Consider the following 26,837-nt stretch of genomic DNA (forward strand, 5'->3'; position numbering starts at 1 on the left):
AGTATTATTTTCATAACAGATCTCTTTAACCATTATTTGACATCATTTTATACATTTGTACATGATTAATAATAATTAAAATCATATTATTGTTGGTAAGTATATGTTTTTTTTAACCAAGATATATAAAACTGCTTCAATATCCTATTGATTTCAAAATACATTTTTACAGGTCACAGCATAGTAACCAAAGACCTTCTTCAGCAGAAACCAAAAGGGAAAATAATCAGTGGCAGAATGACAAAGCATCGGGTCTGGGTAGGGCTATTTACATGCTTAAATGTTTTCTAAGTATATATAAACTCAACTGTTTTGTTTTGTTGTTAGCAGTATAACGGTATTACTGGGCATGTCAATGACTGGATAACCACAACCATTTATATATAAAACATAGGGCACTGGGACGTTTATGCAGCCTGAGTATAGTAAGTGGTAAAAACTGTTATTTGCTTTAATATAGTCTAATTTCATAAGTCAGTGCATAGAGTAATGATGATGTGTAAAGTGCTAAACATATCAGTTTACAGTTTACTGAAGCCATATTAGCAGAAGGGGAATTCTGATGTAGGTTTCTGCATATAACTGTTTTTTTGTTTTACCACTGCTCTTTCCTTTATTGAAGAAGCCAAATAGTCTCCTATGAAAAATGTAACATACTGAAGGAACATAAATCCCTGCACTGTCACTGTCACTGGTGCTATTTGTCCAAATTGTCAACCACTCATACAGGCGCTACGTGCAGAGATACATGCATAATGTTTTCTGCCTAGCCTAGTCGCTTTTTTATAGTATCATTTTTTTTATACAATGGCATTTATGTATCTTTTAGACCATGGGATGTCCAGCAAGATGACAGCACACGTTGAAAGAAAAAATACAACCTCTCGTATCAAGGCTGATGAGTACAAGAGTGTTGCTGCTGCTTATATGAAGACAGTTAATGCATGTAAGTAGTTTTCTTTTTTAGATTGGCCAATTTCTTTCAAAAGCTGGATTAAAACTTCAAACTCTCATAGAACTTCTGTGGTAAACGTACTTTTTAAATTCTGATAATATAACTGCATGTAACATGGCCTTCTTCAGAAAAGAGATATTCATGCAAGTCCAATTAGAATTTACTTTTCTAAAGTCAGATCATTAGAAGATAATTGGGTGCGCTGGGTTAGAATTTTGCGGAATAAGGCCTAAAGAATCTATTTTATATCTAAAATAAGTTAACCGACCCCTATATTAAAAAATATGTATAAAGCCTAATTTGCAAAATGAAGGCTTGCTCTAAAGAAACAAATGGAGAATTAATACAAATGCCACTAATTTCTATCACTTTTTTCATTGCTCTTACTAAAATCTCCTTTGAAAAGCAATGGAAGAGTTGGGAATGTTAACTTTTGCAGCAGTGCCAGTAAATGTACACATGGAAGAGGAAACACTATTATTTGCTGTTACGGTTCTGCTCTCTACTCATCTCCGCTGTGTCAAAGCAAGGTTGGAAACTTGTTTCAGTTTTGGCACTTTGCGAGACTGTAAAGTCGTGCTGGGCTATACAATTCTTGTACAGATACAATGAAGATTTAGTCAAACAATGAATGTCAAATGTAAAAAAAAACAATAAAAGCCTGTGCATACAGGCTCTCTCTCAGATTTGGGTTTCTCTCCATACAAGTCCATGGTAATGCTTGAAAGTAGCCTAGTACAGCTTTAAAAGCAAGTCAAATGTAGGTCTGAAGAAAGTCAACTGCAGGTCATATGCACCTGTCAATGAATTCTAAATGATCCTAAAAGCAGAGGTGGGGGACTTGAGTCACATGACTTGACTTAAGTCAGACTTAAGTCACCAGTTTGAGGACTTGAGACTTGCTTGACTAAAATTAATAAAAGACTCGACTTGACTTTGACTTGGTATTCATGACTTGAGACTTGACTTTGACTTGGTATTCATGACTTGAGACTTGACTTTGACTTGAGACATATGACTTGAAATGACTTTACTTTTTTAAGTTATTAAATATTTGCATTTTTTCAAGATGTGTTAAAGCAAAATGAATGTACCTGTTATGTTTCTGACACCACAGTCACTTAAAACACCTCAGTGTGTTCTGAGCTTTAGGACACTGGCTGTTTAACAATGGAAATACTTAACATGTTTTTAGTGACTGTGGTGTTGAAATATGACCGGACGAAGGATTTTGAGCTGTTTGGGCATTCAAAGTGTTTCTTTAATATGCCAAGAAAAAAGCACTAAGCAGTTTTGTTAAAGTTGAAAATAAAACAAAACCTTTCCTGACCACTGACTTTTAACTGATTTAAAGGTGAAAATTGGGGTAGATCAGTATTTTGACTTGATTTGTGACTTAACCAAAATAAATGACTTGACTTGCTTGACTTCTAGCAGGGACTCAACTTGACTTGCTTGCTTTTCGCTACAGTAACTTGGGACTTGCTTGAGACTTGAAGGTTAAGACTTGAGACTTGCTTGTGACTTGCACATGTGTGACTTACTCCCATGTCTGCCTAAAAGTATCTCAAACTGATGTCAAACACAAGCTGAATATATCTGAAAGCATGCTGCATTTAGCCACCAACATATGCTCCTAATGTGGCACATAAGTAATACATAAAAGCTCAAAGGTAATTCCCATTACATAAGATTTCACTGTCCCATGGAAGATTCCATCCAATGTGAGGCATCTGGTTCGGAAGATGAAATGCAGCTGACTATTTCAATGATTGTTCTGTATTTGTTCACCAGGGGCCTTATTTAATTTCATTCTTCTCTGTGATCAAAATAGAGTAAAAGCTTATGGCCACTGTTAGAAATGGTCAAGTTAAATAGAGATTGGGACATGTAGTGGTCAGTACTTTAATAAAACGACATTATATACCGACTTTCCCCTACCATGCTTCCACTATATTTTCTATTTTCAGGGGTGGTTACTGAGCATCTTTGTAAAGAAAAATCAGATGGTTCTTCCTGCAGGCTTCAACAGGTAAATAAACCACAAAAACGCACAACACACAGTACAGAATACCCCTCCAAAAAAAAAAAAAAAAAATGATGGGATTGTTGATTGTATTGGTGGGTTTTAGAGATCCCGTACTTCAGACACCTGCTGAAAGAAGGATAGCAGAAGTCCAGAAATTGACAGAAGCAAGTAGCTGAAGTCAAAGATTTTGCCAAACAAGGCAAGACCTGGAATGGAGGGTGAGGATCAAAACAGACAACATCTGGATGGTTAGCACAGTGGACAGATTGCAATAGTACCCAGATAAGAAATGTAGTATAGTATCAGCAGTCATATGTGTATTCTAATGATAGGTAGGGTCAGGGAGGGCCATTACTATGGACAATGCTACATGGAGCAGGTTCAGATAAGTAACACGTGTCTAGATATATCGTACAATCAAGAGCAGAAGTTAGAAAACTAACACAGATCACTAAAACACAATCAGTGAATTCAAAAAAGCTATGGCGGGGGGTTGGTTCCTAGGATGGAGGATGCTTCTGCCCTAGCAGCCAATGAGGTAAGTAACACTGAACTGACAGGGGGCAGAGCCTTATGGGGAACTGTGTTAGATTATTTCTCCATCAGGTCTACTTTGCTTGTGACTGACAGTGGATGCCAGTTGGTGGATCTGTGCCCTCGATTCAGTCCAATAGTGACTCTTGAGTAAGGTAAACTGGCAAGGTAGACTCAGTGGGGGAACTAATATCAAAGTTCCTTATCAGGCTTCGCCCAAATGGCAACTCAAAATTCACAGATGCTGTGCCTGTGGATGGAGCGTGACGGGGCTCTGAGACTAATTCCCCATCAAGTCCGCCTTGTCTGTGATTGACAGCGCATGACAGTGGGCAGATTCCAAAGCTGCTATTGGACTAAATAGCGGCTATGGATCCATCCACTGCCATCGGCTGTCAATCAAAAATAAAGCAGACCTGATGGGGAACAGGCCTGTCAGAGTGTGGACGCTCTTCCCTCGCTGCAAGCATCGACACATTCATGTACCTATCTGTGGTAAGTACATGAATCGGATGCAAGCATCAAAACTTTACAAAAAACAGAACTCTAAAGGGTGTTTATGACACCCTTCATGAATTCTCCAGAATGTTGGCTGGAACAGCAGATGAAGAGTCATATATTGGAATACACTTGGGCTGGAAGTTAAGTCATCACAGTCAGTAATAGTTGCACTTAGCTTAGACTGTACTCCGGATTTGGCTGATGGGGGTGGAGTTTCTATATAGTCATAGGCAATGAGGGGACAATCCACAGGCGAAGGAAGGATGCAGGTGACACAATGTATAAGTACTGAGCTGATAGGAAAGATTGCAGAGAAATGGAGACTGATGGATCATAACGCAGTTAAAAAATATGCACAGAATTGGTCAAGCCACGGGATGAAATCATACCTCATAGGGCTGGATTTGTAACTTTATTGCATGTTTGTTTGAAATGATATTAGTTATATAATGTCACAAAGTGTTGTAATGTGAAATTTGAACTGCTTTATGCCTAGCTGTTTACATCTTTTACAAAACAAACTAAATATTCAATGTTAACTTTAAACATATGCCTGACCAAAAACTTTTTTTTTTTTTTTAGTTCTGCATAGATTAGAGAGGGATTGGGACCTCTGTCTGCTTTTCATTGCTTTTCAGAGCTGTGTTCAAGAGATTTAGCCTTACATTCTGTCTTGCTGACTATTGGTTTTACCAGACAGGGAGGGAAGGAAAATCTCGAACAGGGACCAAGAAAGTTATAAAAATCTGACATGGTTCTAGCCTTCCCCTGCTCTCCTAAAAAAACATTTTTATTTCTCTCTTTGTTGTTGTTGGGGAGTTTCCTAGATTGTTGTATGGTAAAACATTTTCTGTAGGACAAGACGTAGAGGTAAACCTCTTTTTACCGGAGCCCTCAGATAGCAGTAAAATCATCAGTGGTTCTACAACTCAGGCCCATGTCATTCAAAAGAAAACATCCGATTTCCCCATAGAGAACAGCGGGGATCTGACACCTCCGTCTCTGCACACTTAGCGGAGACGGAGCTGTCATCCACCTGCTCAGCGGGGATCAGTTGGTCGATCCCCCGCTAAGCAGAACGGCTCCGTCGACTGGAATGGAGCCGTGTGAAAGGGGCCTTAGGCTTTCTTTGGACTTTAAGTGATTGTAAACTATTACATATACCCCAAATGACTAGCCTCAGGTAAAACACAGCAAATCCTCCTACATAAGTTTTACCTGTTTATCTGCATTTTATTCTCTTCTCTACAGCCTTTAAAAGTCCAGAATTTAAAAAAGCTTACCTGAGCTATCAGAAAAAAAGTGGGTGGAGAATTGAAATTATACTCTGAGTTTAGTGAGGAGAGCTCTGAGAGCTGATTAGAGGGAAGGGACACCCCCCCCCCCTCTTCGCACAGCACACACAAACAGAGCTGATGCTGTCAATCACAGGCTGTGTGCTGGAGCTCCTTCACCTGTCACCTTTTTATCTAGGATTTCAGGAAAACATGTCAGAAGTGATTAATGCAGATAGCAGAGGAACAAGGCAGCAGAGAGAAATTACACTTAGTGCTCTGGACAAGTACACACTATAAAGGGATATTCTATGAGATTTGCAACCATTTTAAAGTAGAATTTTGGACTTTGTAAAAAGAACAAACATACATACTCTTCTTCATGCTGCAGCATCCATGTGACACTGCAGCTGTTCTATGCCGGCTCTTAGAGAGCTACTTATAGTGGAGATGTGTGTGAACACTGCTGTGGGTCAGTCTCCCATCTCCATCTCCACCTCCACAAACACACAGACAAGTTGCTGACCCCATCCATCACGGATTGCAATGGACAAAAACAATTCTGTTTGGCCGCACAGCCAGTAAAATCACTTTTATTTCAGCAAGTCCATAAAAACATACCCAAAAACACAAATAGAGGAGAACAGCATCACCAGCGGCTAGGTTTCATGCTTCCCTGGGGCTTTCTCATAGCAGAGAACCCTGACTGTCTATTACTGCCCCCTGATCTGCTCCTTCAGAATAGGGGGGGGGGGGGGGCTTGCGGCTGGCTCTAGCTCTCATCTCTCAGCCACGTGCTAAAAAGCAGAGCTAGCCAATCATGCAGACAGGTGGATCCCAATAATATTGTCAGGATCCTTCCGAAGATGGCCCAGCTCTTGCCTGTCAGCTGACAGCAGGCAATAGCATACTATCAACTGACCTTGGGTCACAGGAGAAGGAGTAAATGTTCCCTTATGAGCCAAAAGAGATGTATAGCAAAAAATGGTTTGGCCAAACTTCTCTTTTAAGATCTAGCACATATTCCTTGCCCTCCATCTACTCTTGAAGCCTAAGCTAGCCATACATGCGATCCATGTATGGGCACTGTGGTTGTGCAAAAGTTGGCTTTTCCCCACTTGATAAGTGCCACAGGCTTTAGCCAGCAACATTGATCAGTGTATTCTAACAGAAGGGATGTCTCCCCACTGTCAGAATATAATGACACAGCAGAGAGGATTCCCTCATCCGCCTTAAAACGTGGATGGGGGAACCAGGTCAGTTTTTGTAATTCAACCTGCTATTTGAATAAAAAATGGACTCATGTATGGGCTGCCTTAGTTATGATGCTGTTTTTGACCAGTATTTTTACTGTGATCGTAACATAAGTACAATTTTCATTATGTACCATCTTGTACAACTCTGTTAATACTAGACTGAATGCAGTATTTGCCTAAATTATGTTTCTTTGTGGTGCAGGCTCCAGATGGAGACCATGATTCCATGTGGCTACTTCTACCAGATGAACTGTGGATTAACATTTTTGCTAATTTGTTGCATAAAGACCTGGCTAATGTTGCTCAAGTATGCAGAAGGTTCAGATACGTTGCAAATGATGACAGCTTATGTAAGTACCTCTTTGGTATTTCTTATAAGGGCATTCCAAACCCACAGTCTTTATTATAATTAAATGAAAAGCAGGGTCTACTTAAAAAACAAGATTATTGGGTTCATCAAATTACATCTCCGTTGATGTGACTGTCTTTTCAGCTAGCTAATCCTCTTTAAAGTCTATTAAATGTTATGGGGCAGTAGGCAGGATTTCCTTAACCTTATCTTAAAATATTAAATAAGACACCTTCAGACTTAATTTTGGAATGAAAGAGGCCGCGGCCGTTTATTATTTCACACATTAAAGATCGATAAATCTTTTTAAACTTGAATAAAACAGCAGTATAGAAAACAACCCGGTCCCAACGACCCAGGTTGCCATTAACAAATAAATATATCGAAACATCCAAAAGGCAGGCGGCTCACACCCGCCTGGCACACCCCCAACACGCGGCCTCTTCTATGCAAGTACCCAGGTTGGCATTAAAAGAATCAAGGCCAATGTCTGATAAGTGGGTGTCATCAAACCTGTACAGTCCACTAGTACCACCCTCTAACTCCCTATGCCTGAAAGATAAAATACAGACGATGCGCAGCAGCTTTTCTAGAGCCCTGTTGACGCGCTTACGAATTTTTTCGAATGGTCTCAAGTAACAATGCTTGAACCAAGCGAGTCTCGGGATGACCTCCGAAAAAAACACGGTCATAAAAGGAAACGACAACTTTAACAATTGTAGGTCATCCCGGATTGCAAAAATCAGATCCAAAGTTCTAGCTCTACCTACATCATTCCCCCCAAGGTGCACTACCAGTATATCCGGGGGGGGGGGGGAGAAACTGCAGAAGTCTAAAAATTTCGGGACGAAATTCCGACCACAGCATTCCTCTCTTGCTAAACCACTGAATCCTATAATAATTGGGATCTAAGCCGAGGTTTTCACCATAAGAACGTCTTCTGGCTCGTGCACGAGCCCAGTGCACGAAAGAGTGTCCGATGATCCATATGGTCAGACATCGTCCTGAAAATTTTAACAAACAGTGTCAGGGCGGATATAAGATTGAAAAACATCCGACTTCCATCTACCCAACTTCTTAACCAATTGATCATCAAGACCCAATCTCGCAGCTTCAGTAGCGGCACCGATACGAAAGGAATGGGAAGTCAACCTTTCCTTATCCAGCCCCAACTGAACGAGATACTTCCTAAAAACTGCATTAAATTGATAGCCAGTCAATGGCCTACCATCCTGGTGATTGAACAAGAATACGGAACCGGCCGCTCTAATAGCCAAAAATTTATTCAGTAAACGCACCGGACATACTGATGAGTTGCGAAACCTGTGCAATTCAACACGCTTCCCAACACCCAACTGATCCGTCTTAGAGAAACGTATCAAAATGCTACAGGTCATGTCAGATAAAATTGCGTCCGAGATAAAAAGACCGGAGCTAAGCGTCCTATTTGTCGGCACTAGCTCAGAAATTCTCAGTGCCGCAAAAAACATCAACGAAAAAGCCGCCTGAAAAAGGACCGACTCATAATAAGAAAAGCAAACGGACGACGTAATTGAACACAAACTCACCAAAAGTGAGACAGTGACGGGCTTCCTAGAATCAGGCAAAAAAGTCGCTTTCCGATATCCCTTCAGGGCTTGACGTACCGTAAAAAAGGAAATGCATGAAGGGAAATTCCTTAACTTAACGAAAAACGATACTCCTGCCAAAATTTTGTTCACGTGAGACCACGCATACCCTTTATGGAATAATGAATTTAAAAATGACAGCACCAAATGTTCCGAAAAACTATCCGGGGATACACCCGATGACTGAAGATGCGACACCCATAGAGACCATGCAGATTGGTATCCTGCCATGGTCGACGGAGCCAAAGAACGCAATACATTCCTTGCTACCAAGTCTAAACTATGTACCATAAGTGGCTCGGGTAATGACAGCTCAGCTCGTCCGCTTCCGGAAACAGCGTAAAAAAGCGCTCCATCTGTAAGCGAGACAAAGCATCCGCCAAACCATTATCTTTGCCCGGGACGAAAGTCGCCTTAATCCAAATATTAAAGGACAAGCATTTAGACACAAGGTAACGCAATAATGCTATAACAGGAGGGGATTTTGAAGACAAACAATTGATAGCAAACATCACCCCCCTGTTATCGGTCCTAACCATCAATCTCCTGTTCCGAAAGTGATGGCCCCAGACCTCCAGGGCCACCACAATGGGAAAGAGCTCCAGAAGAACGCTGTTGCGTGTGAAACCCAACTGAACCCATCTCTGACACCAGCGGTCGGCGCACCAATGTGTGCGCCAAATGGCGGCGAAGCCAACCGAACCCGCTGAATCAGTGAAAAGACAAAAGTCCTTGTCCAGGATAAATTCCTCCTGCCAAACACTTTTGCCATTAAAATCCGTCAAAAACTGGAACCACACCAACATATCCTCCCTGACCTCCTGAGTTAACCTCACATGAGAATTGGGCGACTTGAGACCAGCAATCGTCGCATACAGTTTCCTGGAAAATAGCTTACCCAGGGGAATGACCCTGGAAGCAAATGCCAGCAAACCAAGCAAGGACTGCATCTCCTTAAGACGAACCTTACGCCTCCGGATCAAAGACAATAGACAAAGTTTGAGTTTAGACACTTTCTCTTGCGGGAGCCTAAACTCCATCACCTCGGAGTCGATGGTGATACCTAAAAATTGAATGCAGGTAGACGGCAAAGCCGTTTTCTCATGAGCCAACGGGATCCCAAAAAGCTCGCACAACTGGACAAAACCATTCAGTAAGCGCAAGCAGTCTGTAGATCCCGCCCGTCCCAAGAACAAAAAATCGTCCAAATAGTGGACGATGTCGGTCGAATCACAAAATGTCGAAACGACCCATTCCAAAAAAGTTGCAAAACATTCGAAATAAAAACATGACAGTGAACATCCCATAGGGAGACATCTGTCAAAATAAAAATTGCCGAAAAGAAAAACCCAAGGGAATTAAATGCGTCCGGGTGTACCGGCAGCAGCCGAAAAGCCGATTTAATGTCTGCCTTGGCCATCAAAACCCCCCTCCCTAGACCCCTTAATTTCACCAGGGCATCGTCAAATGAGGAATATTGGACCGTAGCTAAATCCTTGCTTATCTCATCATTTAAAGAATCCCCGAAAGGAAACGACAAATGATGAATAAGCCTGTAAGTATTAGGCTCCTTCTTTTGGACAATGCCCAAAGGGGAGATCCTAAAATTCCTAAAGGGGGGGACCGAGAAAGGGCCGGCGAATCTACCCAATTCAATTTCTTTACTCACCTTTTCCTCCACGACTGATTCCAAACCCTCAACAGACCTAAGATTCTCCACCAACCTACAACCCTGACCATAAAATTTGGGCAGGGGGAAACCATCCGTAAAACCCTCAGTTAGGAGGGTGGCTTTCGCCCTGTCTGGGTAACGCTGAAGCCACGGGAGCATGGCGGTGAGGCTCACTGGGGTTACCGCCTTTTTGCAGAACACCCGTGGCCTGACCCCCTTGCCTCTTGAAGCACTTTGCAATGGGGTGGGTCCCAGAGCAAAAGGCGCATTCGTGCCTGTACTTGCATGAACCCGGCCACTTACAGACGGATTCATTGAAGTTAAAGCACACTCCTTTTCTAAATTGAAAACCTGAGGAGGAGGCTTGGGGCTGCTGGCTCGGAAAGGGCTGCCTGGGAAACATTGACCTTTGTGGGAGAAAAAGGTCCAGCCAAAGGCTGACATCCTTTACTCCCCATTTCATAGCGGGCTGCACCGCCAGCTTTTGGCGAAAAGCCACATCGTACTGAAACCAGGAGGTCCCACCAAAATTTTTGTACGCTTCCAGTATAATATCGGCATGTTGAAATAGCCCGATGCTTTTAGCAGTTAAACGTTCACACATAACCGATGAAAAAAATAAAAAAGCCCTGCAACCAGTTGTTGAAAGATTTGGAAATAGGGCGCCTCCGCTCATCATCGTCCTTCTTATCACCCCTAGCAACAAAATCTCTAGCTGAAGGCAACAGTGACAACATATCTACAAAATGTCCCTGCCAGATCCTCTCTTTGACGGACTCAGATAAGTGGAATCCTAACGGGGACATTTCACAGGTGAGAGTTTCCCTAAGGGAAGTCTCCGGCAGATTCTGTGATTGAGCCAGGAGATAAGAAGCCGACATATCAGAATGTAAGCTCTGGGGCCTATGAGGTTCAACCTCCAAATTGCCCATGGGAGGAATCCATACATCCCTAGGTGAAGGAACAGGCTGAGGAGCCACCATGTCGCCCGATATAGTAGCAGTGGGGGCAGATATGGCAGCAGGGGATGGTAGCACAGTTGCGGGGGTACACAACCCAGCATCTGTGCTGGTTTCCAATAAGGACTTAAAGTCCTTCAGAAAGTTCTGTAATAACCCTGACATGGCAGGCAGGGGGGCACTGTCCTGAGCGACAGTGCCCCTGGTGGTGTGTTCCGGTCCTATTTGCTGTGTCCTGGGGGGCCTAGTGACCAGGGAGGGGGCTACCACAGTATCCACGAAGATCTCCTCACCTGATCTCGCCGGCGCGATCCCTTCCGAACTCCTCGTCCCGCCGACCGATCTTGCCGCCGCCGACTGGGCCCTCGCTCCGTCACCCGGAGCAGGTCTTCCAGCTTGGCCGCTCCTTGGCGATTCTCCGCTGCCCCTCCCGGGCGCGTCGGACCTCCACCGGAGGGGAGAAACGATGGCGCGGATTGCGCCGCCTCTTCACCGGCCCGATCCCCTGGCCGGCTCTTCCGGGTGTGACGCGCCTGCTCACACTGCTTCCCGTGACGTCTTCTCCGCCCGTCGTCGCCGAGGATGACGCTCTTCCGTCCGGGACCGTTACGTCAGCCGATCCCCGTCCGACTTCACTTCCGGCGGCTGCCCTTGATACCGGTCCCGCTCCATCTTCGCCCGCCGCTCCACCGGATTCCGCGATGAGCGGCAGCTCGAGACACCGCCGGATCCAATCTTCACCGCCAGCCTCGCCCGCCCGCTCGATCAGTCTTCTCATGAGGCTCATCTCTCCTGAGGTAAGCGGAACCGCCTGTCTTCTCTTCTTCTGCCTTCAGCCAGGAACCGCTCCGGAAGCCGCCGTCTTCCGCCCGAAAACGCTGGGCTAGTACCGCTACGAAGGAGGAAAGCCGCTGCCGACCGACGATGACCCTTCTCGACCGCCGCTGCACCGACCGCTTCTTCCGTCTGGAGAACCGCTGGGCTGACTTCTTTCTTCTCCTCTTGACCGGCGACGTGACGACTCATCTGTGAGGAGGCCCTTAAATAGGACCTCTTGAACTCTTTTGACCAATCATCTTCAAATCTTTCAGGCGGGAAAAACCGGCTCAAACGGGTAAGGGGCTTATTCTCCCTGGATACTCGGGTAAACTAGCTATCACCCCATAGCCAATCAGCTTACATTACATCTGACAGGCTCTAAACTACCTGACAACTAACTCAGGCTATTCTTTACTCTAAGCTATCCTCACCTGCCACTTCCCCATAAATAAAAGAGGCCATTCGTCCCCTTTTCTTTTTATTCCTCTTCATCATTCTTTATCTTCCTCTTTGTTATGCCCCTCCCCCCCATCCCCTAGAAATACCTGAAAGCAAAATTACTTGAATCAAACACTAAAGCTGATCTTTTTCTGCCCTGTGTGCATTAATGCTGGCACTCTCTCGAATATAAAAAAAACGAAAACAACATCATTCTGACTGTTCTCTTTTTTCCAAGTTCAGCACCTAATTTTTAGAAGCACAAGAGTTCACTAATCGCTCCCCATCGCCTCTAAGCCCGAGAACTGAGCGATCAGGTGATCACTGATCCCTCAGTTCTCTGGTCCACTCTGAGCAGAAAGTGATGACTCAATCACTACTCTCTGCTCTGCCCCTCTGGAGCTTAATGGAGCACCGGACTGTAGAGGGGGCGCAAACGGCTGGCTCACGCTCTCAGCAGTGCACAGAGAGGCTGAGCCAGCATCCAGTCAGGAATCAGTGGATCTTGACATTATTGTCAATATTCTCTTAGAGACAGAAGCGGGTCTGTGACGTAAACCTACAGTGGACTTCAGCTCTCTGTAGGCTGATTCTGGGTCACAGGTGCAAAAGTAAGTGCACTGCTGTGACCCACATGAGAAGTATAGCTAAACAAGCTTTGACCATACTTCTCTTTCGTTAATAAAACATTTGCAAGCAGGCAGGCATTTTATTGCAGAATAGAAATACGCACTCTTATTGCCTGCCTGTTCCGCAACTTCTAAAGACTGTATACTGAGCTGTACATGCATATTGATGTGGCATCTGCTGGGTGCTAGGCTCAATTAAAGCTGAACTGTACTGTTTATAGCTCCAGGCATACTGTGTCACAGGGGCGGGCAGGCAGGTGGGTCATTTTAATGCAGAAGAGACAAAGCATGTCCTGCCTGCAAAAACCCAGCCTGTTCGCCCATTTTGGTTTTGTACATAAAGTTCCACTTTATTGTCTGTATGTATGGGTGGGAGTTGTGTCACCCAGGGCTTGTCAATCAAAATGTCCAAAGATGTCGAACCCAGAAGAAGACAGGCAAAGATGTTGGCATCAGTGAGGGAGCTTATGGATGTCCCACCAACAGAGAGGTGAGTCCTTTAGAACTTAATGTATAACAGTGAAACCTCGCGCTTGTGGTATAGTATAAATAAATATATAGAAATAAATAGAAAGTGTCTGTGCAATCAGTAGCTGCTTGCTGCAATTTAAAGTGCTAGTGCCTTTAAATTAATGTGAACCCTGTATTGCAGCGCTGTTCATTATTACATAAATAAATTCAATAAATAAACATGTGCAAAATAGAATATATAAACTAGTGCAAATGTGCAAACATGTGCAAAGTATGTATAGTGCAAGCAATAAATGCTTCAATTCATAAATGCATAAATAATTAAAAATCATAAAGTCCATATAAAGTGTCCATCAGGTGCAGATAAAGTGTTCTGTGCTCCACTGTGTGCATCAAACGGGGTGACCCCCTTGTGGTTGTCTACTTACCACAATGCGCTTGATCAAAAGCACTTCAATAAATCCTGCAGTGTAGTCACAGCCTTCCCTGCCAGCCCGTGTGGCCAGCTCTCTGCTTTCCTAACAGCTTCCGGTAAATTTTAGAACACCGACCTTGCTTTGCTTTCAGCATACAAGATGGTGGAAATAATCCTCGGGCTGAAGAGCCGACACCAGGAAGTAAAACCTTAAAAATACACGGTACGCCCCCTTATGCGTACTATTTTTGCTCCATGTGGCTATGTCTTTATAGCCCGTCCCATACCTTCTCTTTTCGCTGCTAACTAGAGAACTCGGTCACTTCACGATTTCGGACATTTGCACTAGTTTATATATTCTATTTTGAACATGTTTATTTATTGAATTTATTTATGTAATAATGAGCAGCGCTGCAATACCGGGTTCACTTTTAGAACTTAAGTTCCACTTAAAAAAGCTTCACTCATCTTTAAATGGAATTTGTTTCCATCTTCTGTAATTCTGTTGATATTGTAAACAGCTTGATAATCTGTTGACTCCACTTCACATTTCGATAGAATTATTTTGTTAACATTCGCAAGAAAAGTAAACAGCAATTCTAATTAATAATGATGATGACAAATATTTGATGAATGAGTTTGTTTCTTTCTATTCATGTTTGGTTGGAGAAAAAAGTACAAAGCTACAAGAGCAGCTGTCTTATTCACATAAGTTATTTTTGTAGCTATATTTAGCGTTTTGTTGGAAAACAAGCTGTAATCTAACAAATTGATTAAAATTAGCATAAATCAACAGTGAGCTAAAAACATATTAAGAGAAAGCAGGTTGAAAACAAAGAATACATGAAGTAACCAGGTCATATAAAACGAATCAAATAGTTTAATAAACACCTGGGAAGTCAGGCTAGTATATCCAAAATAAAAAGTAGACAATTATCAATAGTGATCATCTGTAATATGTAACCTATTGTACTATGCTTATAGGTAAAACAATGCAGGACTTATTTTTTCCATCATAAAAGCAGGAATAACTACAAAGAAGCCGATTTTCCTGGATTTGTGTTTGCCAGTTATTGCACCAGATTCTGGGCAGAATTTAAAACATCATATTGATGCAGTTATTTATTTATTAAATACCATTGCAATTATTTTTAAATACAACTAGTGTAAGTAACTGAATTTGATTTAATATCAGCATTCCAATGTCCTTTATACAACAGTACAACTTAGACTGGGAGAGCGACTGCTGACTAGGAACATACTGACAGGAGAAGAGAGATAAATCATGTCTGCCCACTCACAGACTGAAGGCAAGGAGGTGACCAGGCTCTAGTGTATTACTGCAGAAGAAAAAAAGTAAGGTCACAAACCTGTCTAGTAGGGCTGTGTAAATCTCAGTACTGGACGGACAGTAATATAAATCATTTGGCAGTAGGAAACAGCTTTTAGACGTACAAATTCGGACAAATTTTTGGTTATTTGGAGATTCCGATGTATCCGAATCTCCAAATGAAATAGTATCAAAAAGTAACGAATTTCAACAAAACAAACCAACATTAATTTTGTTTATTTGTTTTCAAAGGAATTCCACATTTTCAGAACGATTAGAATTCGGATCAGTCAAAAAATGATTGACTGATTTGAATTATGTATGAAGAATAGCTGGTTGTTAAGTAGCGGTCGGGAAGCGGCTGCTGCGTCCTTAACAACCAATGACTCATCAGCTGTCAGCGGGCTTCCCCACTGACAGCTGAAATGTAAACAAAATAATGCCAGCAAAACAAAAATGTTAAAAAAAAAACAGCATGGGGGTCCCCCAAATCCATACCAGGCCTGTCATGCCAAAATGTAAAAAAACTCTTATCTGAGCATGCATCCCTGCAGGTTAAGTAAAAGGTTGGGGGGCAAGCTAGCGCCCCCCCCAAAGCACTTTGTCCCCATGCTGATGGGGACAAGGGCCTCTTCCTGACATCCCTGGGCTGTGGCTGTGGGGACCTGTGGGCAGGGGGCTTATTAGAATCTGGAAGCCCCTTTTAACAAGATGTGGGGTACATTCTACCCCTACTCATTCACAAAGAAAAGTGTCAAAAATAAATAAAAACAGTACACAGGTTTTTGACAATTCCTTTACTAAAAAAAAAAAAAGAAAAAAACAGTGACCCCCGGTGTAGATCCATTGTCAATCACGACACCCGCCGCACCCCTGGACCTAAAAAAATGAAGGGCTTCTACTGTTTTTCTTTATTTTTGACACTTTTTTTGGTGAATGAGTATGAGTGCAATGTACCCCATACTTAATCACATGGGGGGGGGGGTGGGATCTGGGGAAACCCTTGTTAAAGAGGGCTTCCAGGTTTCGATAAGCCCCCTGCTTGCAGACCCCCATAACCACTGCCCAGGGTTGTCGGAAAGAAGCCTTTGTCCCCATCAACATGGGGACAGGTGCTTTGGAGTGGGAGGAGAGACACCACTGCCACAAAGCACCCACCCCCCCATGTTGAGGGCATATGGCCTGGTATGGTTCAGGAGGGGGACGTTCGCCCCCCCCCCCTTTCTTGGCCTGCCAGGCTGCGTGCTTGGATAAGGGTCTGGTATGGATTCTGGGGGGGCTCCATGCTGTTTTTTTTCCTTTATTTTTTTTAAAATAGCCGGGCCAGCAATTGCAACCGTGAGTCAGTTTAAATGTCATTTTACTTTTTTTTTCTTTAGAAATTTCATTTTTGCTGCAGCAGGTTTTATACATTGTACAGATGCGCCACATTTCAGGCAGACTAAGGGGACCCCCAGGCACTATATTTAGAGGAATTTTTCACTTTTATTGTTTCACGCCAAAATACAAATAAACAAAACGGCACGGGGCCCCTCTTAAAATCCATACAAGACCGTTATCTGAGCATGCAGCCTGGTGGGCCAGGAAAGGGGGGGGGCGAGCGAGTCACATGCCCTCAACATGGGGGGGTGGGTGCTTTGGTGCATGGGGCACCTTTTCCCCATGTTAATGGGGATAAGGGCCTCTTACCGACAACCCTGATCCCCCAGATCCCGTCCCCCCCATGTGAATGGGTACGGGGTACATTGCAACCCTACATCCATCATTAATCACAATCCCCCCTGCAATGTCGGAGTGTCGAAAAAAAAAAAACTCTACGCCCGCGACGAAGGCTGACTGCCTAATGCCTACTCCGCCAGGTGACAGTTCTTTAATAGGTAAGGAGCGGGGCCACCTGGTGGCGTACCCTGGTGTCCCTGCCCCCTTGTGACATCACCGATCCAGCATGCCTTGGTCGGGGACGTCCTGGCACGCTGCTTAACAACCAGCTATTCTTCACACAGAATTTGAATTGGTTTGAAAATTTGGAATTTGTTAGAAAATGAATAAACAAAACAAAATATAACAAAAACTAAACCAAACTAAACTAATTCCAAAACTAAACAAAATTAGTAACATAACGAATCTATCCAAAACTAAACACATGCACATGTCTAACAGCTATCATATAAGAATTTAGGCTTATATGTATTTTGGCTTTTGATTGGGGTTCAACTTTAAAGAGTCTGCTCAAGCAAGTGTGATAGCAGATGCTCTGTTTTGGGCACAAGTCTTCTTACCATAGTGCCTGGATATGTTGTTGCTCACTTTAGAGCAGGGGTAGGCAACCTTTTAGAAGTTGAGATCTACTTGGACAACATGGAGGATGTCAAAGATCCCAGGGGGTGGGGTGGGGGTTGTGCATCATCGCTGTTCTTTAAAAAATAAAATAAAATAAAACAAAGACTCCAATAAAACACAAGTAGTGTCGCTACTTTGCTTCAAATCCCTCCCCCCACAGTAGTATCCTCTGCCCCCCCCCCCCACAGTAGTGTCCTCTGCCCCCTTTCACATCACCCACCCCCCCTAGTAATTTACTATGTCCCCCCCCCCACTGTAGTGTTTTCTGCCCCTCTACCTCCCCCACACAATAGTGTCCTCTTCCCCCCACACCCATGGTAGTGTCCTATACCCCCCCCCACAAAGCAGTGTCCTCTGTCCCCTCCCACTACTGTAGTGCCCTCTGCCCCCCATAGCAGTGTCCCCTGAACCCCCCCCCCCACATTAGTGTCTCATGCCCCCCTGCAAAGCACTGTCCTCTGCACCCTCCCCACACAGTAGTGTCATCTGCCCCTTCTCTGCAGTGTCCTCTGCCACCCCCCCTACAGTAGCGTCCTCCACAACCCCCCTAACAGTAGTGTCTTCTGCCCCACCATAGAAGTTGAATCTACACCCCACAGAGGTATCCTCTACTACCCCATAGCAGTTTACTCTGCACCCCCCCCACAGTAGTGTCCTCTGTCTCCCCTCCAAAGCAGTGTCCTCTGCAACCTCCTCCTCCATCCTCCCATTGTAGTGTACTCTGCCCCCCCCATAGCAGCTTTGTTTGCAACACCCCCCCCCCCCCCCACAGTAGTGTCCTCTGCCCCTCTATAGCTGTTTCCTCTGTGTTCAGAGCACACAGCCATAGTTAGCTCACTCCTACCGTACAGCAGCTGTACATCAGAGCAGAGTGAGAGGCAGCACAGTGCTGGATGAAGGGTGGTAGACGGCAGCTGCCAGAGTTAACTTTTCCTGTTAACAAGCAGGTGATTGGCTGCTAGGACTGCCCAGCAACCAATCACCTGCTGGTTAACTTCCAAAGTTTACTAAAGCAGCTGTTGTGCTCCCCCCCTCCATCCAGCATTGTGCTGCCTCTCAATCCTCTCTGCTAGTAAAAGAAGAGCGGCGGAGGCTGGGGGAAGCATCGGTACAGCCCTGATCGTGATCTACCTGCTGGCTTCCCACTATCGACAGGTAGATTGCGATCGACGACTTGCCAACCCCGGCCTTAGAGCAATGGATATTCTAGTACACGCTTAGGTGTTCTCACTTCTTCTGCATCCTCCATAGTAGAAATAAAAATTTCAACAGAGAGCAGAGAAACTCTCTTGTATGAAATATGAATACATTTTGATTTTATGGATACACTTGTTATATTGGTCAAGTGCCTTAAAAGTCCCATAAAAGGGCAACTTCCAATTCCATGTTCTAATTTAGGGATGTGGCACATGGCACTCCAATTTAGGGATGTGGCACTCCACATATGGAGTGTAATCACAGATATCCCCTAAAAACCTTATTTCAAATGAATGCATTTGTTTGTATGCTGGTATGTCTGTATGATACGCTATATAATCACACAGGTAAGCAGAGTTCATGTAAAACGTTCTGGCCTGGGGCACAGGGAAGCTAGCTGGTTGTACTATTAGATGTTGCCTAGGTACTGCGTCATTTATCTTCTAAATTCCAGTACAAATATTAACACCTTGGACAAACATGCACAGTACTTCACAGTATCAAAGCACAACGTCAGAGTCGCTGTTCGTCTGTTTTCTGAACAAAATGTTTATTTTATGTAGAGGTCTGAGTGCTGCAATTGGCAGTGCTTGTACAGGATAACTGAAGGTGGATAAGATCTCAATGTTTATCCAGGTTGCATAGTGACTGAGCGGTCACCAGTAGCAAACAAGAAATATTTCTCTGGTGATTGAACGGCAAACAAAAGAAAAACTGTATTTTATTATACAGATAGTATGTCATTAGTCTGCAGTGCTGATATGTCTCATATACAAATTCATAGAGAAATTCCTTTAGAAAGCAGATTTAAAATAAAGCAAATAGAACATACAAAATGAGTCCAAATCAACACCATTTACAGTAACAAGCAGAAAAATTGCTTAACATGAGACAAATCCCAAAAATAACTTGAAAACTTGTAAACCCATTAACAAAAATATATTATATTGTAGCTTACCAGTACTTGGATGTGGTGGCTGTATTCATTTTTTTCAGCCAGTTTTTTCTTTTTCATTTTTTTCAGCCAGTTTTTTCTGTGTTTGATGCAGTGCTCTTTTATGAAATACTTTTGACTATCATTTTTCTTCTTTTGATTTAGGGAAGATGATTAAGATTATAAACTGCCATTCCCTCAGTGACAACTGTCTAGTGTCTATAGGACTTCATCACCCTGAAACATTGTCTTTATATCGCTGCCATGATGAGAGCCAGAACATAACAGAAGAAGGCCTTGGGAAACTTTTCCAGCATTGCAAGACTTCTCTTATGGTAAAACCCCTAAACATATGCAATATTCTAGATCATTATGCATATATTTTATTTATTTTACCATGCTTTTAATATTCGGTCACAAAATATGTTTTAGCATAAGATCATAAATAATATTGCATTGTAGTTTAAAGTATTTAATGGCTACGTATAGGTCAGACCTAAACAAATTGTGGCCCTAGGGCCAAATCTATCTCTTTGGCTGTTCCTATCTGGCCCTTAAAACCTCCACTGTCAGTATTCCTCTCTTACTCAATGGGCGAATTAGACAAGCAGTGCTGCTTGAGTTTATATTGTTTATTGCGTTTAATAAACAGATGAGGCAAAATGATACACAGTTTTTTATGCCTCAGAGGCAAGAAGTACTGTATTTCTAGAAATTTGTAGAATTTCTTTATAGTGAATATACCACTCAATGGGGAACCATCTGGCTCTGGCATTTTATTAAACACAAAGGAGCTACATGGGCGGAAAAATTGGTCAGGTGGTCTAAACATAAATTCTATGCATTGGTTGATAAGCCAAATACAATTTTAGCTAGAAAGTTGAACCCTCTGAATGTTACTGCGGCACTCCCCTAGTTGCGTCTCAAAAATGGCCAAGTCTCCCAGAATCCTCGATCGGTGGTCACCAAATTTTACGATTTTTACTCTGCGCTGTACACAGCAACAGAACAGTTGCGGTCTGCTCAGGCTGATACATTTTTCGCGGACATCCCCCTGCCTAAGCTCAGTGCTGCTCACATGGAACTTATGGACAAGAATACAGATAATTCGGAGGTCAGGGCCGCCATTAAGAGTCTAAATCCATCCAAGGCTTCGGGTCCAGATGGGTTTTCTGGCCACTATTACAGGAAATATGGAGAACTTTTAACCCCCCACATGTGCACCTATTTTAATTCCATACGGCAGGGGGTGCCCCTTGCGCCCCACGAGAATAACGCATTTATACATGTGATACCGAAGCCAGGGAAGGATCATGGGGAATGTGCGAACTCTCGCAACATATCCCTAATTAATGTGGACTTGAAGGTCCTGACTAAGGTTCTAGCTACTAGATTAAATTCCTTTTTGGCTTGTTATGTGCACCCTGACCAGGCCGGGTTTGTCCCTAATAGGCAAGCCTCCGATCAAACTAGGAGAGTGATCAATGTGATCTCGGCACTCAACTCCGACTGGGATGCTTGTGGGCCCAGGAAGGGGATGTTGCTCTCCCTGGATGTCCACAAGGCATTCGACTCCATCTCATTGGACTACCTTTTCTATGTGATGGACAGATACGGGGTTTGGCCCTCGCTTCATGTCTATTCTTAAAGTGCTTTATGATAGACCAGAGGCTTCGGTTATGGTCAGGGGTCACAGATCGGCTCCTTTACAGATCCACAGGGGCACCCGACAGGGATGTCCCCTCTCGCTGCTACTCTTCGTCCTGGCACTGGAACCCTTCAATACCCAATCTATATAAAGCACTTGGCCACTTCTTGCGGATTTCGGGGACTCACAGTCAATCACGCAAAATCTCAGGCACTGAATGTGTCCCTAGACCATGGCACAGTGGAGCTATTGAAACTAAACTTTTCTTTCCAATGGCAAACTCAGGCTCTTCCCTATCTGGGAATCAACCTTACCCCCTCTTTACGCACTCTGTATTCTTTGAACTACCCGCCATTGCTTAGAAAACTTTCGGAGGACCTAACCAGATGGCAGCTCAGACCCCCGTCTGGTTTGGCAGAATTCACTCCCTAAAGATAGTGTTGCTTCCAAAACTGTTGTATTTATTCTGTACTTTCCCTATACAGCTTCATAGACCGGATATTCTCTCCTTTCAGAAGAAAATGCTCTCATTTATTTGGGGTACTAAGAAACCGAGGGTTAAAAAAAGCACTCTCCACGCCCCCCAGGGGAGGGGTGGCCTGGGGGTCCCGGACTTCTTTAAATATTTTTATGCAGCCCAGATTGCTCAACTCATCAGATCCCATTCGCAGGCCGCACTCCCTTTGTGGCTACGAATGGAATCTGTTTCCGGTGGGGCCCAGCTGATCTCTCACTTGCTATGGCTGCCTCAGAAGTCCCGCCCGGCCATTATGTGTCCCTCGCTTTCTGTCTCCCTGGGTCTGTGGGACAGGCTCTCCAGGAAATTTCACTTTGGGTCTCCACATAAGCGGTTGGCCCCTCTGTTCCGAAACCCTGACTTCGCCCTGGGCCTTGAGCCCCAGGTGTTCTCGTGGTGGACGAATAAGGGCCTCCTGCGCATTGCTGATATCTGTGACCACAGGGGTCTTCTTACCAAGCGGATTTTGATATAAAAATTGCATATGCCAGAGACCGAATGCTATCGCTATGCTCAAATCGCACACTATGCCAAAACTTTGAAACTTTGAGTCAGACCTCGCTTGTAGAACCTGAATGGAATTCTTGTGTTAAAAATACGATAAACTAAGGGGACATATTTCCCAAATATATGCTATTTTGACATCCTCTGATTCATGCAAACTAAGTTACATGGAGGCTTGGGAAGGGGATCTGCAGGAGTCCTTAGACTTGGAAGATTGGCATAAACTAGCTAACACTGCCTCCAGGTCCCTAATTAACACCTCCATTATTGAGGCAAATTACAAGGTTCTCTTGCAATTGTATATGGTCCCCGCTAGGTTGGCGACATATGTCGCGGGGGCTTCTCCGCTATGTTTCAGGGGCTGTGGTCAGCAGGGAACGGCCTACCATGTGTGGTGGGTGTGCCCAAGGTGCGACGCTATTGGATACGTATCTACAATGTAACTATTCTTTGACCCAAGGGAACCTGCGGAAGTCCCTGAGACATGCGTTGTTGGGGGAACTTGTGACAGACGCCCCCAAAGGGGCTAAATTGCTTATAAGATTTAGTTTTGTGGCGGCTAGAATAGTGATAACACGGTCCTGGCGTTCGGCCACTATACCTTTTGAGATGTTCAGAGCGAAATTGACTTGGTTGATGATTAATGAACGTCTGTCTGCAATACTGAATGACAAGGTGAAACTGTCTCAAAAATGGCCAAGTCTCCCAGAATCCTCGATCGGTGGTCACCAAATTTTATGATTTTTACTCGGCGCTGTACACAGCAACAGAACAGTTGCGGTCTACTCAGGCTGATACATTTTTCGCGGACATCCCCCTGCCTAAGCTCAGTGCTGCTCACATGGAACTTATGGACAAGAATACAGATAATTCGGAGGTCAGGGCCACCATTAAGAGTCTAAATCCATCCAAGGCTTCGGGTCCAAATGGGTTTTCTGGCCACTATTACAGGAAATATGGAGAACTTTTAACCCCCCACATGTGCACCTATTTTAATTCCATACGGCAGGGGGTGCCCCTTCCGCCCCACGAGAATAACGCATTTATACATGTGATACCGAAGCCAGGGAAGGATCATGGGGAATGTGCGAACTATCGCAACATATCCCTAATTAATGTGGACTTGAAGGTCCTGACTAAGGTTCTAGCTACTAGATTAAATTCCTTTTTGGCTTGTTATGTGCACCCTGACCAGGCCGGGTTTTTCCCTAATAGGCAAGCCTCCTATCAAACTAGGAGAGTGATCAATGTAGCCCCCAAAGGGGCTAAATTGCTTATAAGATTTAGTTTTGTGGCGGCTAGAATAGTGATAACACGGTCCTGGCGTTCGGCCACTATACCTTTTGAGATATTCAGAGCGAAATTGACTTGGTTGATGATTAATGAACGTCTGTCTGCAATACTGAATGACAAGGTGAAACTGTTTGAAAAAATCTGGGACCCGTGGCTGCGATATCTGGAGGGAGACCCCTGAGCTAACTTGAGTTAAGTTGATGTACCTTGGGTTGTTTGGGTCTTCTTGGGTGTGGAGTGTGCATATGTGTCTGCTCCCCATGGATATCGACCATTAGCAGTACCAGTCCAGTACACGAGCAATGTCTGTGTTTTTTTTTTTCTCTCCCCCTTCTCCATTTCTCCCCCTTCTTTTTCCTCTTCTTCTCTATCCCTTTACTATTCTGCCTCATCCAAAATTTCTTTGGAGCGGTGGTTCTCTTGGGCTGCCCACCCCTGTCATTGGGTTCCCCTAGACTTCTGGGACCCTATAAGGTTGGAATTACTGATGTGGGAGAAGGGCATGAATGGACTTTCAGCCGTAGAATATAGCTATTTTTGGTGTCTGAGTTTTACTTTGCATGTCCTCAAACCCTTCATTGTATTGTAATGTTCTGCATGGCAATTGGTTTATGCACTCATTGACTTTGCTGTACTTTCTGTTTGAATTACTGTTGCCTATGTTTAGGCATTCGATAGATTGTGTGATGCGCTACCAGGTCGCAGGATGCCTAGGTTTATCCAGGTTGCCCTACATGTTTCGCTTATCACTGTAAGCTTCCTCTGGAGCAAGTGATATATGAAACATCTGAGTGGAATTCAGGTGATGAGTACTTTTAGACACAAGTTATTGTTATCAGGGCTGTGTCATCGTATTTGTAATAGGGCCCATGGATACTTGTCATCATATGACCAGGTATAAGATGCTTGTAAAAGGCATAAAATATAGAGCCTGACAGGAAGGACCCGAAGATCGAGATGCCAAGAAGGATACCGAGTTTTTGAAGCCTCTGTATCCTTCTTGGCATCTAAACGGTATTCCAACCACACATGTGAGATATCGCCGTGATTGTTAGAGTGAGAGCAATAATTGTAGCTCTAGACCTCCTCTGTAACTCTAAACAGGAAGCCTGTAAAAATGCTCACTTGATAAGGTCCTTGATGACGCCCTGTGGGAGGGGAAATGCGTTGAAGCAATTTCTGGTTTCAAGTCCTAATAACGTCACTTCTGGTTGGTGTGGAACGCACACTGGTTATAGGGTTCCCGGAAGACTCCTTACACTTTACATGCCTGTTTTTATCTTTTGTCCTGTAAGTATATTTATACTTCTGCGCAATAAATATTAGCCTTACAGTACTTCACTATTGGCTCCCTCTTTTATTCTGAGCTTGGTGAGCATCCCGAATGTCTGAGAGCCATGCTGGGGAGGTCCATGCCGGACCCTTCTGACCTGCCAGCCCCTATACTAGATCTAAGCCTGTTTGACCCCCAGACTGAAAAGCTGGGGATCCATTACATTTGGTAAGTTGAGATGCACAAGGGTTGTGTGCCACATCACGGAGTGAGTTTGGAGCACATCAGCACTTATAAAAAGGTTGGAGCATAAGAGCACTGTATTATATTGAGACAATATTTGCATCTTAATTTCTTTATTGGATGTTTTTTGTTTTTTGTATTTTTGCACACTTGCAAGCGCTGTACTTATCTATTTTTTATGTTTTACAAGTGATTAGCACCTTGTGCACAGCAGCTGCAGTCATTTCACATTCATTCCAGTATAATAAATCTTTCACCATAGCGCGAGCTTATATATACAGTAATACCTTGGTTTGCAAGCATAATTCGTTTCGGAAGTATATTTGTAATCCAAAGCACTCGTATTACAAAACGAATTTCCCCATAAGAAATATTGGAAACTCACAAAAAGAAAAAATGACAGTACACTCACAATGTTAAGGAGTCTGGTGCATTTCCAAAGCCACTGGTGTATATGTACTGTATAGTAAAACCACTGGTGTACAGTATACAGTTCTGTATATGGCCAGAGGTCCGGGGGTGCTGGTGGCTCTCAGCGCTTCCTGCAGAACTTGGGGACAGTCAAGAACTGTTGACGTCACTTCCAGGTGCTCCGAACGCGCGTTACATCCGCCCACCCAGCTGGGAGTGTCTCCGAGTTCTGCAGGAAGCGCTGGCCAGCCAGCAGTGCTCCCGGACCTCTGGCCACATACAGTACTGCATACTGTACAGCAGCGACTTTGGAATTGTACCATACTCCTTAACATTGTGAGTGTAATTATTTTTTTAACATTAAAACTACTGCTCATATGTTGCTCGTATTATATCAGGACAGTGCTCGCAAATCAAGGCAACATTAAAAAAAAACTTTGCTCGTCTTTCAAAACGCTCATAAACCACGTTACTCGTAAACCAAGGTTTTACTGTCATTTTCACAGGTTTAAGACCTTGTCAGATGGGAAATTCTATTGCTAGAGGCAAAATCACCGGCGACAGGATCGATAAAGAGACTGCCTGTCTGTTCCTTTGGAATTTCTCCCTATGCAGGCAGATGCAGCGAGATGTCGCTCCCAATCTTGATTTCTAGTGATGGGAACAACGTCCCACTGCCTCAGATAAAGAGGAAGCGATTCACTAGGGACAAAATGAATATGACTCGTTTCCACTGAGCTGATCTGTTCGGGTCGGTTCGGTACGGTACGCTATTTTGAGTGTTTCCATTATGAAAATACAACCAAACCAAACCGCACCATTCCTAGTCCTCCTTCAGATGTAGGGTCATAGGAAATGGTACGGTACGGTTAGAGCGGAGCTACTGGCGTCACACGGTACATTCCACTGTTTGGCGGACAGGAAAACTTCAATGCTTACGTCAAACAAAAGTGTAAAACCTGCATGGCTCCTGGCGGTCTGACTTGCAGTGGAAATGCTCACCTGAATAGGCCAGATCATTCTAACCCTTCCAAACGGTACCGACCCAAACCGTTCCGCTCAGTGGAAACGAGGCATTGCAGAGCACAGGCTAGCATTTTGACCTTTCCTTACATTTCATCGGTCACTATACTGTAAGCTCTATTTTGCTATGCTTTTTGAATTAGGTTGAATTATGAAATAAAGCATTGTTTCCCTCGCCTTTTCTCAAATACTTCT

At 43.8% G+C, this 26,837-nt stretch overlaps 1 protein-coding gene across 2 annotated transcripts in view; it reads left to right on the forward strand.

Moving 5' to 3' along the window:
- The window catches only part of LOC309557387 (uncharacterized protein), a gene marked incomplete at its 3' end in the record, with an annotated part of 146,257 nt that overhangs the window by 51,748 nt on the left and 67,672 nt on the right, over positions 1–26,837 (forward strand). The window contains exons 3-7 of one of the 2 annotated variants that reach the window (XM_082260099.1): positions 173–258; positions 830–946; positions 2,926–2,987; positions 6,752–6,899; positions 19,896–20,065. In XM_082260099.1, the coding sequence (XP_082116225.1) occupies positions 173–258; positions 830–946; positions 2,926–2,987; positions 6,752–6,899; positions 19,896–20,065 (583 nt within the window). Of the gene's footprint in view, positions 1–172; positions 259–829; positions 955–2,925; positions 2,988–6,751; positions 6,900–19,895; positions 20,066–26,837 lie in introns of those variants that run through there. The other variant, XM_082260098.1, reaches the window with a different exon arrangement.

This window comes from Pelophylax lessonae (assembly GCF_965119305.1).
Source record: "Pelophylax lessonae genome assembly, chromosome: 1".
Classification (NCBI taxonomy): Eukaryota; Metazoa; Chordata; class Amphibia; order Anura; family Ranidae; genus Pelophylax; species Pelophylax lessonae.